The sequence below is a fragment of the Triturus cristatus genome, chromosome 4_2 (assembly GCF_964204655.1).
Source record: "Triturus cristatus chromosome 4_2, aTriCri1.1, whole genome shotgun sequence".
Lineage (NCBI taxonomy): Eukaryota > Metazoa > Chordata > Amphibia > Caudata > Salamandridae > Triturus > Triturus cristatus.
In genome coordinates this window covers 367,674,585-367,687,509 of record NC_140586.1, presented here as the reverse complement: position 1 = coordinate 367,687,509, position 12,925 = coordinate 367,674,585, and the positions used below count along the sequence as shown (strand labels likewise).

Below are 12,925 nucleotides of genomic sequence, written 5' to 3'. Positions count from 1 at the left end.
CATCACAGAATGTTAAAACCAACTTCACTAAAATATGTTTAATATCATTCTGAGTTTAGGCATACTAAATTCATTTTTCTATCATGTTCCTTGGGTCAGTTATGATGATTATAAGGTTTTATAATCAAACTGCCCATTCTGGCCTATGGGAGCAGGTAGCCTTGCAACACTGAAAAACGAAAATGGCTGTAATTCACCATCAGGACATGCCACACACATCAGGCCATCTCCTACCTCTTACATACAATGCACCCTGCTTTTGGGCCTACCTTAGGGGTGACTAGATTGCAGAAAAGGGAAGGTTTAGGGACTGGCAAGTGGGTGTACTTGCCAAGTCAACATGGCAGTACCAGACTGCGCACAGGCTCTGCAGTGGCATGCCTGAGACACACTTTACAAGCTGCTCCGGTGGGTGGCACAACCAGTGCTGCAAGCCCACCAGCAGCATTTGATTTACAGGCCCTGGGAACACGCCGTGCACTTTAATCCATACATCAATTTAACCTAGGGAGCACTTGTACTGTGGCACTGAATAGTAGTGGCACTGTGCCCAAAGCATCTAAACCAGCAAAACATAGCAAAAACACAGGAGGCAACAGCAAAAAAATGGAAGGGAGACCCACGCCAATGGTGTCAGGTCTAACAAAATAGCTGACAGGGCACCCTTCACCACAAGAAGGGACTCTACAATCATTCTGATTAAACACTTTTTTATTGGGTAGTATGCCTTACTAAGTGCTGTAAAATGTTCATTATACAGCTCAGTTCCTTGATTAATGAATGTTTAAAAAGCAAAACATCTACAATTGGACCAGCCCTTCGAGGAAGCTCATTACCCCAATTTACTCTAAAGTTGAATGTATCAGTGCCTTTTAATATAGATGGAACGGTTTGTGTTGCCTAAAAGGCAAATTGCTCTCTGAAACCATCTTTCCTAGATGACTGGGGTGATAATCAATGCTTCATTCTTTTTCAAACCAGAATCTTTGATGTTGGACCTGCCAAATTAAAAATTGTGTCTTGGCAGACTAGCCATGAATGTCAATGCCTTCAGTAGGTTCGGTGGAGAACTTCCTCATAAAAGTCAAATTCTTGGTGTCATTGTTTGACAGTGGCCACTTTTCCTTCAATTGAAGGCCCGGTGCATCTCCCTAAAAGGCTGTTATGGATTTTACACTTACATGCTTGCATGTAGGTCACTGTCATTATCTATTTAGATTATATGTGATGGCTAATATTCTTAGAATCTAACATCTCTTTAAACTCAATGTTGTGATCAGATTCTGGCTTCCTGAGGGACACTTCTTGCTGTCTGGCTCAGATTTTCTGTTCCTCTTGTAACTATAAAATTGAAGCACTATGAGCACTGATAATGTGAATCATCTGAGGCATCAGAATCATCTTGACCATTTTGCAAAACTGAGGAGTCCTATTCCTGAGCCCCAGTAGGGATAACGTGGTAATGGTTTTTTGATGTGATCAGGCTCAGACTCCAGGACTAAACTTCTTGAAGGCAGCCGCATTCATAGCATAGTCTAATTTGCCTTTGCCCCTTGCACTATAGTAGCCAAGAAGGCTTGTGAAAACTCTCAAGGGTCATGGTGGCAGTTTTTTACAGAAAAACTAAAAAATGGCAATGAGAAGTGTTGAGTTTCCCCGAGTATGCCGGCGTTGTTTCTGTGTTTTCTTCTTTTTGGGCCACCACACATTCTCTGCTGGTCCTATGCAGGAGAAATGTTTGTAGGAATTCTCACCTCAATTAGAACAGGACATCCAATGTGCATTCTCTGGTAATCCTGTGATGGCTGGACCACCAATCAACGGTTTTCAATGGCAAGGCTAGATGAAGGTATTTACCCAGAACCTTGTTTTTTCCCTGGACCCCAAATGAGGCAAAGCAACTGCAAGAGGCTCTTAGGATGTACAAAATTAAATGCTTCCCTGTGATAATTTGTAAATATAAATACACAAGAATTTTGTTGATGACATTGAAATAACCGATACATATTGTATTTATAAATCTATAAATGTGGCTTAATGGGCTGTTTTTATCTGTGTTAATCGTCATTGATGATGATGATAATGATGACAATAGTATGAAAGCCACACAGATTCAAAAGTGTCCTTCCAAATATTCCCCCTTAGAGATTGTAAACAGCTCTCCATCTGAATCCTCTAATTCAAAAGATAAAACTAATTTGGTCAAAAGGTGCAGTTCTGTATTACCAATGTCACAAAAAGACAAAGGAATGTAATCCTGTGACTTTCTAGTGGTAGAAAAGGGGCCAAAAGTAGAACACGGCCCCAGATGATTAAAAAACTGAAAACAAGTGTTTAAAAATGGAAACATTCGAATTGTTAACTCCTCATCAGATATATCTTTGTCAAAAGAAAGAGGACTGGATCTGCTCCAGACACCACCTGGCTTTTTTCATCTATCTTTTGCAAATAAACCCTGAAATACCCTTGATTTGTGTTAAACAAGCAACATTTACAAAACAAAATGTTAATGTTCAGCCTGATGTGAGTATCAAGTGGCTTCTTCAAGTCCGCTGCAGTGCTCATTGCTCAATTCATGAAAACAATTTAGATTACCAAATCTTTTCTGCCCCAGAGAATTTGTATCTGAAAATCTTTTACGACTACCAGTAAATTCAAAGTCCTACAGTATCTTGTCATCCAGGAAAACCATAGTGAGAAATCATCCCTCCCACTGGAGAATTAGAAACAGTTTCACACTATGCTGGAAACAAGGGCAAATGGAATCAAAAGCATTTGCCTACGTTCCGCTTTTGAGTGGCCTCTGATGATCTTTTTAAGAGTGAGCCATGTCATTTATCCCTTGGTTGAAATTAAAATCAAATTATTCCCTACACCATCTTGTATGATTTTAATCACCTCTATGCCATCCAGAAGGGGCCCAAGAATCTGTAATTAGCCACTGGTTTCTCTATATAACTGTCTAAACCTTTTAATGTGCACACCAGATAGCAAGGGTATGACAGTCAATGGGTCCTTCTCGGTCTCCTCCAAGTAACCTTGAAACTCATTTTCTACTAGTACATATTCTATGCACACCATGACTTATGCACCAAACTGTCTCTGGGCTACCACATCTACCAAGCACATATCCCTCAGCCATGCCCTCAGCTGTACAAGAACACTGTTCCCCCATAGAATGTCCCTGTCTTATCAAGCTGTATGCATATGGACATGTTTAGGTCCCCTTCCACATTCAGAGAGCCTATTGCTAAGGAAGTGAGGATCTGCATTGTAGTGCATAGATTACTGTTGACATTATTTGTGACCGACATATATGTATATTTGTTATTGAAATGGTAATCTTCTGTTAAGACACATTTAGCACCACCTTCTTTCCGACTTTGTATAGAAACGACTGCACTACATAGTGGAAATATTTTGCCATTAAATGCACACCCTATGACTGTGCACAATGCTAGATATACCCCCCCAGGAAGCGCCTGGAGCACATATGTCACTGGTCTTTTGGAGGAAACAGACACCCTAGTCTACGCAGCTGTCAACTCTTGAAGGATTTGTAACCTTTTGAAGGTGATATTCATCCATTTACCTTATAGGTTGTAACTTTAAAAATGATTTAGGGTGGAGAAGTAAAACTCTAATGCCTACCTACGAGGTGCCCATGTGAACAAACTGGTGTTAGTGGGAAAGATAGGAGGAATATGCTCTTGATCCTGTGTGTTGTTCAGTAGTGGGTGCTTGGCTGTTTCTCAGCTGAATACAGTGTTTAGGTGGTCATCTTTAGTGGTGTGTGAGGCTAGCACTTAATTACAGATATAATCTTGTACCTCTTTAAAGATTGAAACCTCATTTTTCCTTGTTTATAAGAGTATTTTAAGTATAATTCACAATCTCTAAAGAAGCATTTCCATTTGATGTGTTGAGCATCCATACCCTAGATTTATGCCTGAATGTCAAAAAAGGAAGGCAAACTGACAGCCTATAGGTTGATTTGGTAGTGTGTGTGCAGTTAAAGATCACTGTAATAAGTAGTTGTCAGATCTGTCAGCCTTAGGGTGGTCTTCCCCCAAACTTTTTGCCCAATCCTCCCCTTCCCCCAATTTTTGCTGATCTCATTTTGCTGGCCTTAGTACTTTGGGCACTTTACGTCTGCTAACCAGTGCTAAGGTGCATGTGCTCACTCCTTAAAACATGGTAACATTGACTTATACCCAACTGGCATTATTAATATGCTTGTAAGTCCCTAATAAAGTGGCAATATCTCGGCGTGGGGCCTGTGAATAAAATGCTATTATCGGACCTGCAGCACTGACTGGCCACCCACTTAAGTAGCACATTAAACATGTATCAGGCCTGACATTTCAGCCTGTGGGTGCAGTTTAAAACTGACATTTCGACCTGCCAAAATAAGTCATTTGCCAGGCACAAACCCTCCTTTTTAATATTTGTAAGTCACCCCTTGTGTATACCCTGGACAGCCCAGAGGGCAGGGTGCAATGTGTTTAAATCTTAGGACTTGTGCTTTTAAGTTTTACACATCCTGGTAGTGAAAAACTCTTACATTTGTTTTTCACTGCTGTAAGGCCTACATCTCCCATAGGATAACATAGGAATTACCGTATTACATTTAACCCCTTCGCTGCTAGGCCTTCCCCCCCTGTACTAAGCCCTTTTTTGGCTATTTGGGGTAGTTTGCGCTTAGGCCCTTGTAACCTTTTGACCACATAAGATATCCACGCCAAATTTGCGTCCTTTTCTTCCAACATCATGAGGATTCTAAAGGTACCCAGGGTTTGTGGATTCCCCTGGAGGGGACTCAGAATTTAGCCAAAATACAGCAAAAGTTTTTTTGGGGGGACAAATGGGAAAAAAGGGCTACAGATGAAAGCATCTGTTTGTTTTCCCGCAAATGGTATCAAAAAAGGAGTTGTGGTGCTGAAATAACCATCTTCTCAGCTTTCAGGGACAAGCAGACATTTGTCAGAAAACCAAAATTGTTTACACAGTTTTGGCATTTTTCTGGTTTTCAGTTAATGGTAGAAATGGGAATGAAAGCAATAATAGATCCTGGAAAGCTATACATTTTTGAAAAGTAGACAAAATTCTGAATTCAGCAAGGGGTCACTTGTGTAGATCCGTCAAGGTTTCTTTATAGAAACTAACACTTGAATATAGGAAAAATTGAAAATTAGTTGAAAAAAGCAGCCTTTTGTGCCAACGTTTTCACCTGTAACTTCTTCAAATTATGAGAGCTGTTTGAAAGCAATATACCGTTACATCCGCTGGACTTTTCTTGTTGTGGGGATGTATAGGACTTGTAGGTTCACCAAGACCCTGACGAACCCTGAGCCAAAAACTGAGCAGCGTCTTGCAATGGTTTTTTATTATGTATCGGGTATAGAGCAATTCATTTGGGAAAATATATACATGGAACAATCGGTATGAAAGACACCTATGTATTTATGAAATAGGAAAAAAATATAGAGTTTAGAAACAGTAGATGTATACACATTTCCGAAATTGTGAGTACCCATACTAGCATGAGAATTATAGGTCATTTTTCAAAATGACGTATTTTTTACACAATGTCTTTCATTTGGAAGGCAGAAATGCACCGAAAGTTAAAAGGTAATAACAGTTGCTCTACAATTTTGTGTTACCCTAAGTCTCCCGATAAAAATGGTACCTCACTTGTGTGGGTAGGCCTAGTGCCCGCAACAGGAAACGGCTCAAAATAGCAACGTAGACACACTTTTATTTTTACAGTGAAAACTGACCCTTTTTTTGCCAAGTGCCTAGCTGTAGATTTTGAACCCTAGCTCTGGCGGCACCTAGGGAAATCTAGCAAACCTATACATTTTTGAAAAGTAGACACCCTGGGGAATCCAGGATGGGGTGACTTGACGGGCTCTCACCAGGTTCTGTTACCCAGAATCCCTTACAAACCTAAAAATTTGTAAAAATAAAACACATTTTCCTCACATATCTGTGGTGGAAAGTTCTGGAATCTGCGTGGATCCACAAATTTCCATCCACCCTGCGTTCCCCAAAGTCTTCTGAGAAAAATGGTACCTCACTTGTGTGGGTAGGCCTAGTGCCCGCGACAGGAAATGGCTCAAAACGCAACGTCAACACACAACATTTTTAGAGTGAAAACTGACCCTTTTTTTGCAAAGTGCCTAGCTGTAGATATTGAACCCTAGCTCTGCCGGCACCTAGGGAAACATTGCAAACCTTTACATTTTATAAAACTAGACTCCCAGGGGAATCCAGTATGGGGTGACTTGACTGGCTCTCACCAGGCTCTGTTACCCAGAATCCTTTGCAATCCTAAAACTTTGTCAAAAAAACACATTTTCACCACATTTCTGTGGTGGAAAGTTCTGGAATCTGTGTGGAACCACAAATTTTCCCCCACCCCGTGTTCCCCAAAGTGTTCTGAGAAGAATGGTACCTCACTTGTGTGGGTAGGCCTAGGGCCCGCTACAGGAAGCGGCCCAAAACCTATTGAGGCGAAATCACACCTACCTATCACAAAACAACCTGGTTTTACAAGGGGGGTCCCATGAGTTTTTGGCCCCGGGCTCAGCGGCCATCTAGGGAAACCTACCAAACCCACACATTTCTGAAAACTAGACACCCGGGGGAGTCCAGTGACGTATGGCTTACATGGGTCCCCTAACATTTGTCTACCCAGAATCCCCTGCAAACCTCAAATTTAGCTGAAAAAATCACTTTTTTTCTCAAATTTCTGTGTGGGGATGTTCTGGAATCTCTGTGGATCCACAAATTTCCTCCCACCCAGCCTTCCCCCAGGTCTCCCAATAAAAATGGTACCTCACCTGTGTAGGTAGGCAAAGTGGCTGAAACACGAAATGGCCGAAACCGTATTGTGGAGACTTCAAAATTACCTATAACAAAACTACCTGATTTTGGGAGGGGGCACCTGTTTTTTTAGCCCCGGGCTCGCCGCCATCTAGGGACACCAACCAAATCCACACGCTACATGTTTCTGAAAACTAGACACCCTGGAGAGTCCAATGAGGTATGGCTTGCGTGGATCCCCCAACGTTTCCCTACCCAGAATTCCCTGCAAACCTCACATTTAGCTGAAAAAAACATATTTTCTACATATTTTTGCGTGGAATCACCGTGCTGGCACAAATGTCCTACCACTCAGCGTTCCCCTTGTCCTCCCGAGTAAAATGATACCTCACTTGTGTGGGTGCCCAAAGCAGAATTGGCTAAAAACATATTTTTAAAAAAATGTAGAGCTTAGAATTCTCGGTGCTATACTTTAAATCCCTATGTTTTGGGCTCTTCCTAGTCACAGGCCTTTGGCCCACCCACACAAGTGAGGCATCATTTTACTCGGGAGAACAAGGGGAAGGCTGGGTGGTAGGACATTTGTGCTGGTATTATGATTCCACGCACAAATGTATGGAAAATGTGATATTGTTCAGCTAAATTTTAGGTTTGCAGGGGATTCTGTGTAGGAAAACGTTGGGGAACTCACGCAAGACATACCACGCTGGACTCCCCCGGGTGTCTAGTTTTCAGAAATGTTTGGGTTTGGTACTTTCCCACGATGGCCGCCGAGCCCGGGGACAAAAACCCAGGTGACCCCCTTGCAAAAGCAGGTTGTTTTGTGATAGGTAATTTTGATGTCGCCTCAATAGGTTTTGGGCCCTTGCCTGTCGCGGGTACTTAACCCACCTACGCGAGTCAGGTATGATTTTTATCGGGAGCCCTGGGGGAAGGCTGGGTGGGAGGGAATGTGTGGATCCACATAGATTCCAGAATTTTCCCACACAGAAATTTGAGAAAAAAGTGATTTTTTAGAGCTAAATTTGAGATTTGCAGGGGATTCTGGGTAGGAAAATGTTAGGAGACCCATGCAAGCCATACCTTGCTGGACTTCCCCTCGTGTCTAGTTTTCAGAAATGTGTGGGTTTGGTAGGTTTCCCTAGATGGCCGCCGAGCCCGGGCCCAAAAACTCATGGGACCCCCCTTGCAAAACCAGGTTATTTTGTGATAGGAAATTTTGATGCCGCCTCAATAGGTTTTGGGCCCTTGCCTGTCACGGGTACTTGACCCACCCATGCAGGTGAGGTATAATTTTCATCGGGAGACCTGAGGGAATGCTGGGTGGGAGGAAATTTGTGGATCCACATATATTCCAGAACTTTCCCACACAGAAATTTGAGAAAAAAGTGATTTTTTTCCAGCTAAATTTGAGGTTTGCAGGAGATTAAGGGTATGAAAACGTTAGGGGACTCACGCAAGCCATACCTCACTGGACTCCCCCAGGAGTCTAGTTTTCAGAAATGTGTGGGTTTGGTAAGTGCCGGGGGCCAAAAACTCATGCGACCCCTCTTGCCAAACCAGGTTGTTTTGTAATAGGTAATTTTGATGTCGCGACAATAGGTTTTGGGCCCTTGCCTGTCGCAGGCACTAGGCCTACTCACAAAAATGAGGTACCATTTTTCTCAGGAGGCTTTGGGGAACGCGGGCTGGGTGGAATTTTGTGGATACACATAGATTACAGAAAATCCACCCCAGAAATGTGAGGAAAATGTGTTTTTCTAAGACAAATTTTTAGGTTTGCAAGGGATTCTGGGTAACAGAACCTGGTGAAAGCCAGTCAAGTCACTCCATCATGGATTCCCCTGGGTGTCTAGTTTTAAAAAATGTATAGGTTTACCAGGTTTCCCTAGGTGCCAGTAGAGCTAGGGTTGAAAATCTACAGCTAGGCTCTGTGCAAAAAAAGGGTCAGTTTTCACTGTGAAAATGTGGTGTGTCCACATAGCAGTTTGAGCCATTTCCTATTGAGGGCACTAGGCCTACCTACACAAATGAGTTACCATTTTTCTCAAAGACTTTGGGGAGCGCGGAGTGGGTGGAAATTTGTGGATCCACGCAGATTCCAGAACTTTCAACCTCAGAAATGTGAGGAAAATGTTTTTGTTTAACACATTTTTAGGTTTGCAATGGATTTTGGGTAACAGAACCTGGTGAGAGCCAGTCAAGTCAACCCTTCCTGGGGTCCCCTGGGTGTCTAGTTTTTAAAAATGTACAGATTTGCTAGGTTTCCCTTTATGCCGGCTGCGCTAGGGCTCAAAATCCACAGGTAGGCACATTGCTAAAAACAAGTCTGGGCCTAGTCTGCTTTCTGCCGCCCTGGGGGGGTATCAGGGGGTGGGGCTGCCCAGATATGCCCCCAAGTTGGCAGAAACACTGTGGCATTTCTTTGGGGGGGTGGGGGCATTGGTATGCCCATTCTGGGCAGCGCCCACCCCCACGCATAAAAAAAGCCAGCATTGGTGTCTAGTGGGCTTTTTGACCCCCCCAGGGGGGGCAGGAAGGATGTAGTTTTTGCGGGAGGGTGGGGGCATTGGCATTCCCTTTTTGGCCAGCCCCCACCCTAATTCAAATTTGCCCAAAAAAATCCCTGGCGTCTAGTGGGCTTTTTGCCCCCACGGCGGTCAGATTGGGGGCTACTGCCCCATCTGCCCCCCAGGGGGGCAGAAAGGCTGTCATTTCTGCAGGGGTAAGGCATGGGCATGCCCGTTTTGGGCAGCCCCACCCTAATTCAAATTTGCCCAAAAAAACTCCCTGGCGTCTAGTGGGCTTTTTGCCCCCCCGGGGGGGGCAGATTGGGAGCTAATGCTCCCAACTTCCCGCGGGGGGGGGGGCAGAAAGCCCACTAGACACCAGGGATTTTTTGGGGCAAATTTTAATTAGGGTGGGGCTGCCCAAAACGTGCATGCCAATGCCCCCACCCTAATTAAAATTTGCCCAAACAAAATCTCTGGTGTCTAGTGGGCTTTATGCCCCCGGGGGCAGATTGTAGGCTACTGTCCCATCTGCCCCCGGGGGGGAGGAAGGCTGTAATTTTTGCAGGGGAGGGGGTGGGGGCATGGGCATGCCTGTTTTGGGCAGCCCCCACCCTAATTCAAATTTTCCCAAAACACTCCCTGTGTCTAGTGGGCTTTTTGCCCCCCCCCCAGGGGGGCAGATTGGGGGCTAATGCCCCCATCTGCCCACCAGAGGTGGCAGAAAGCCCACTAGGTGCCAGGGATTTTTTTGGGCAAATTTTAATTAGGGTGGGGGCTGCCCAAAATGGGCATTCCCATGCCTCCACCCCCTCCCCCACCCTAATTAAAATTTGCCCAAAAAATCCCTGGCATCTAGTGGTCTTCCTGCCCCCCCAGGGGGGCAGATTGGGGGCTACTGCCCCATCTGGCTCCAAGGGGGGGGGGAGAAAGACTGATTCTCCCCTTTCCAACGATACGTCTCCCAAGTGTTTCAGTGCTCAGGGGGCTGAGATAGCCCCATGAGCACTGAAACTGAAACTAAGTTTCTGTTTCGTCATTGCAACAAAAAATAAAAATAGGCCTGGGGAGGTTAGGGGAGCTCTTCCCCACCTCCCCAGGCAAAAAAAGGGAAATCCCTCTGCTGCCTGCAGCAGAGGGATTCTCTGAGCGAGTGCTCATGAGGGAATGGTTCCGTCATGAGCACAGCAGCACTTGTGCTCATGACAGAACCATTCCGCCATGAGCACTGAAAGGGTTAGTAGGCTGCAATTTCCAAATAGGAACAGGTAGCCAGTTCATGTTTAGTGTCTTTGAACTTGTAATGAAAAATTCTAACTTATGATGAAATCCGATTTAAATTACAATTTTGAAATTGCCACTTTCAAGAAGCTGACATTTTCCTGCCTTAGCCATTTAATGCCTGCATCCTGTCACTGGGACACATTACTGGGATAGTTGACAGTTGGGCATTGTGCATTCCTTCTAGACAACCAGACACAATAGAAAGCTTATGTGTGCCTGGAAGGACCATCCCTAGGAGTATGGGAGGAAGGAGCTGAGCAAAGCTCCACACAAAGGGCTGCATTACCCCAGGGTAGGCGAGGCAGGCCAACTGTGCACTTTAAATGAATGCCTATAGAAGCATCTATCCCACTTCAAAGGAGGAACTTGGTATAAATGTTGGACCTCAGACACCACCTCTTCAATATATTTCTGGAACTGTGGATGCCCTGCCAGGAAGGATTGCTGTGCTGCTAAAAGAACTGCCACTCGGATGGGCTACTACTCTGAAGGAACTGCAACCCTGCTTTGCTAACCTGCTGCCTTCTACGCTCTTGCCTGGTTGAGATGGACTGGACCTGCATCTCTTTAACCCAGAACCCCAGAGTGACCCCCAAGTGCTCGTAGGCTGGCCTCCTGACCTGAAGCCTCACTGCCACAACAGGCGTCCATCATATTGCTCCTCCACCTGTACTCTACTATCTGTGAGCCTACCCTGCCAAGTAATGCCGCCCTAGTCCTTGACCCTTGGAAGTGGCCCTAAAGTACTTGCCAGCCTCTGTGGATCCAGCAGAATTGGCACATCTCTTCTGCTGCCGTAACCCAACATAGCCAAGTAGTTGAAAGGATGAGATCATTTATGCAGAATAGTTAAGAATGTAGGTTAATAGAGAAGGGTTGTTTGTGAAAGATTTTCACAATAATTATCATTATTTTGATATGCATGATTAGTAGACAAATACGACTTTATATACAATTGTATTTTGTAAATGACCAATTAGAGTGTGTCTATATTTTAAGGAGCTCTGTGTGGCTCTCTTTTGCAAGTGTGCCCTGCAGAAGAGAATTTCTATGACAGGGTTGTCTGAAACCCAACTCCCTTGAAAGAAATGAGAGCCACCTGCCATTAATCTTTTCAAAGAGGGAGGTACGATAGGTATATTTCCTCTTCCAACTTAGGAGACTAAACGAGGTGTGCCCCCATTAGTGGAGGAAATCACAACATTTCAGTAGAAATACTTCACATTTATCTGCTAGAAGGGCATGGGTCATACCTTTATTGCCTAGTGCGTTTTGCAGAGAAACTTGAAAGAATGTTAACTATAAAGAGTCCTGCTTCTCCAGAAGGCAGCACAAGATGCAGTCATGTGCCCCTGACTACCTGTTTGGTGTTTTCAATGTCTAGATAACACCAGCACAAAGGTTGCAAGTAAGAGAATACAGTGCAAAGGAATATACTTCTAAAGAGTGTCAGAGGATTTGACTACTGAGTCAGTCAGTGGCGGGAAGGAGATGTCTAAATTACCTGCAACATTTCCCACATTCCTCGTAGGTAAAGGTTGTTTTCCTATTGGTGTGGCCACTGTGAAGAGGGCAGGTAGGAGAACCTGTCTCTGCAGATTATTTCAATATTAATTTTGGTATTGCTAATAATGATCTGTTTCTGCCTGAACCAATATTCTCCAGCAAGAAGGCACGGTCCAGCCCATTGATGTTAGATGCGTTGAAGTCCATGTAGTGAAACATGATTTTTATTGTAAATGTATGTTTATTCAACATTATACAGACATGGCTTACCATAACCTCTTTCTTTTAGGTGCGTGTGCGCGGTCCTACGTTACCAATATGGATATGATTTTTAAAAAAACACTTTATACAGAAGGGCAAACTGTATCCTTCCGCTGCCACCCTGATTTTTTCACTCATGATGGACAAGAGGCTGGAACAGTAGAGTGCCTTTCAAATGGAAAGTTTTCTCAAGCGACGTGCATTCGTGAGTAATTTAATATTTCATTAATCTCTTTTGGGTGGTGGAACTGGTAAGCCTAGAAAACAACACAAACTCCCTCTTTGCATGCTTCTAACATGGTTAAGATTTTAATAAGGGCCCATACGTATATTCTTCAACTATTAGCATACTGTTCACTGGCAGGGGGTGTCCATATGCGTCAGAATCCAATCTGCCCAGAATTGTCACATCAAGGAAGCTGACAACCGGAACTAATTTCAGGCCATCTGTGCGGTTAATAGTGCCTACAGGCATACTATGCATGAGTGGATGGAAAGTGGTTCGAGACATCGTTCACTGCAGTGCGCACTATAGG

General features: G+C 44.1%; 1 protein-coding gene across 5 annotated transcripts in view; it reads left to right on the top strand.

Moving 5' to 3' along the window:
* Positions 1–12,925, top strand: part of LOC146833904 (complement factor H-like) — a 1,264,875-nt gene that overhangs the window by 280,388 nt on the left and 971,562 nt on the right. For all 5 annotated transcript variants that reach the window (XM_085601813.1, XM_085601812.1, XM_085601811.1 and 2 more), the window contains one exon: positions 12,418–12,594. In XM_085601813.1, coding sequence (XP_085457939.1) covers positions 12,418–12,594 — 177 coding nt within the window. The remainder of the gene's footprint in view (positions 1–12,417; positions 12,595–12,925) is intronic.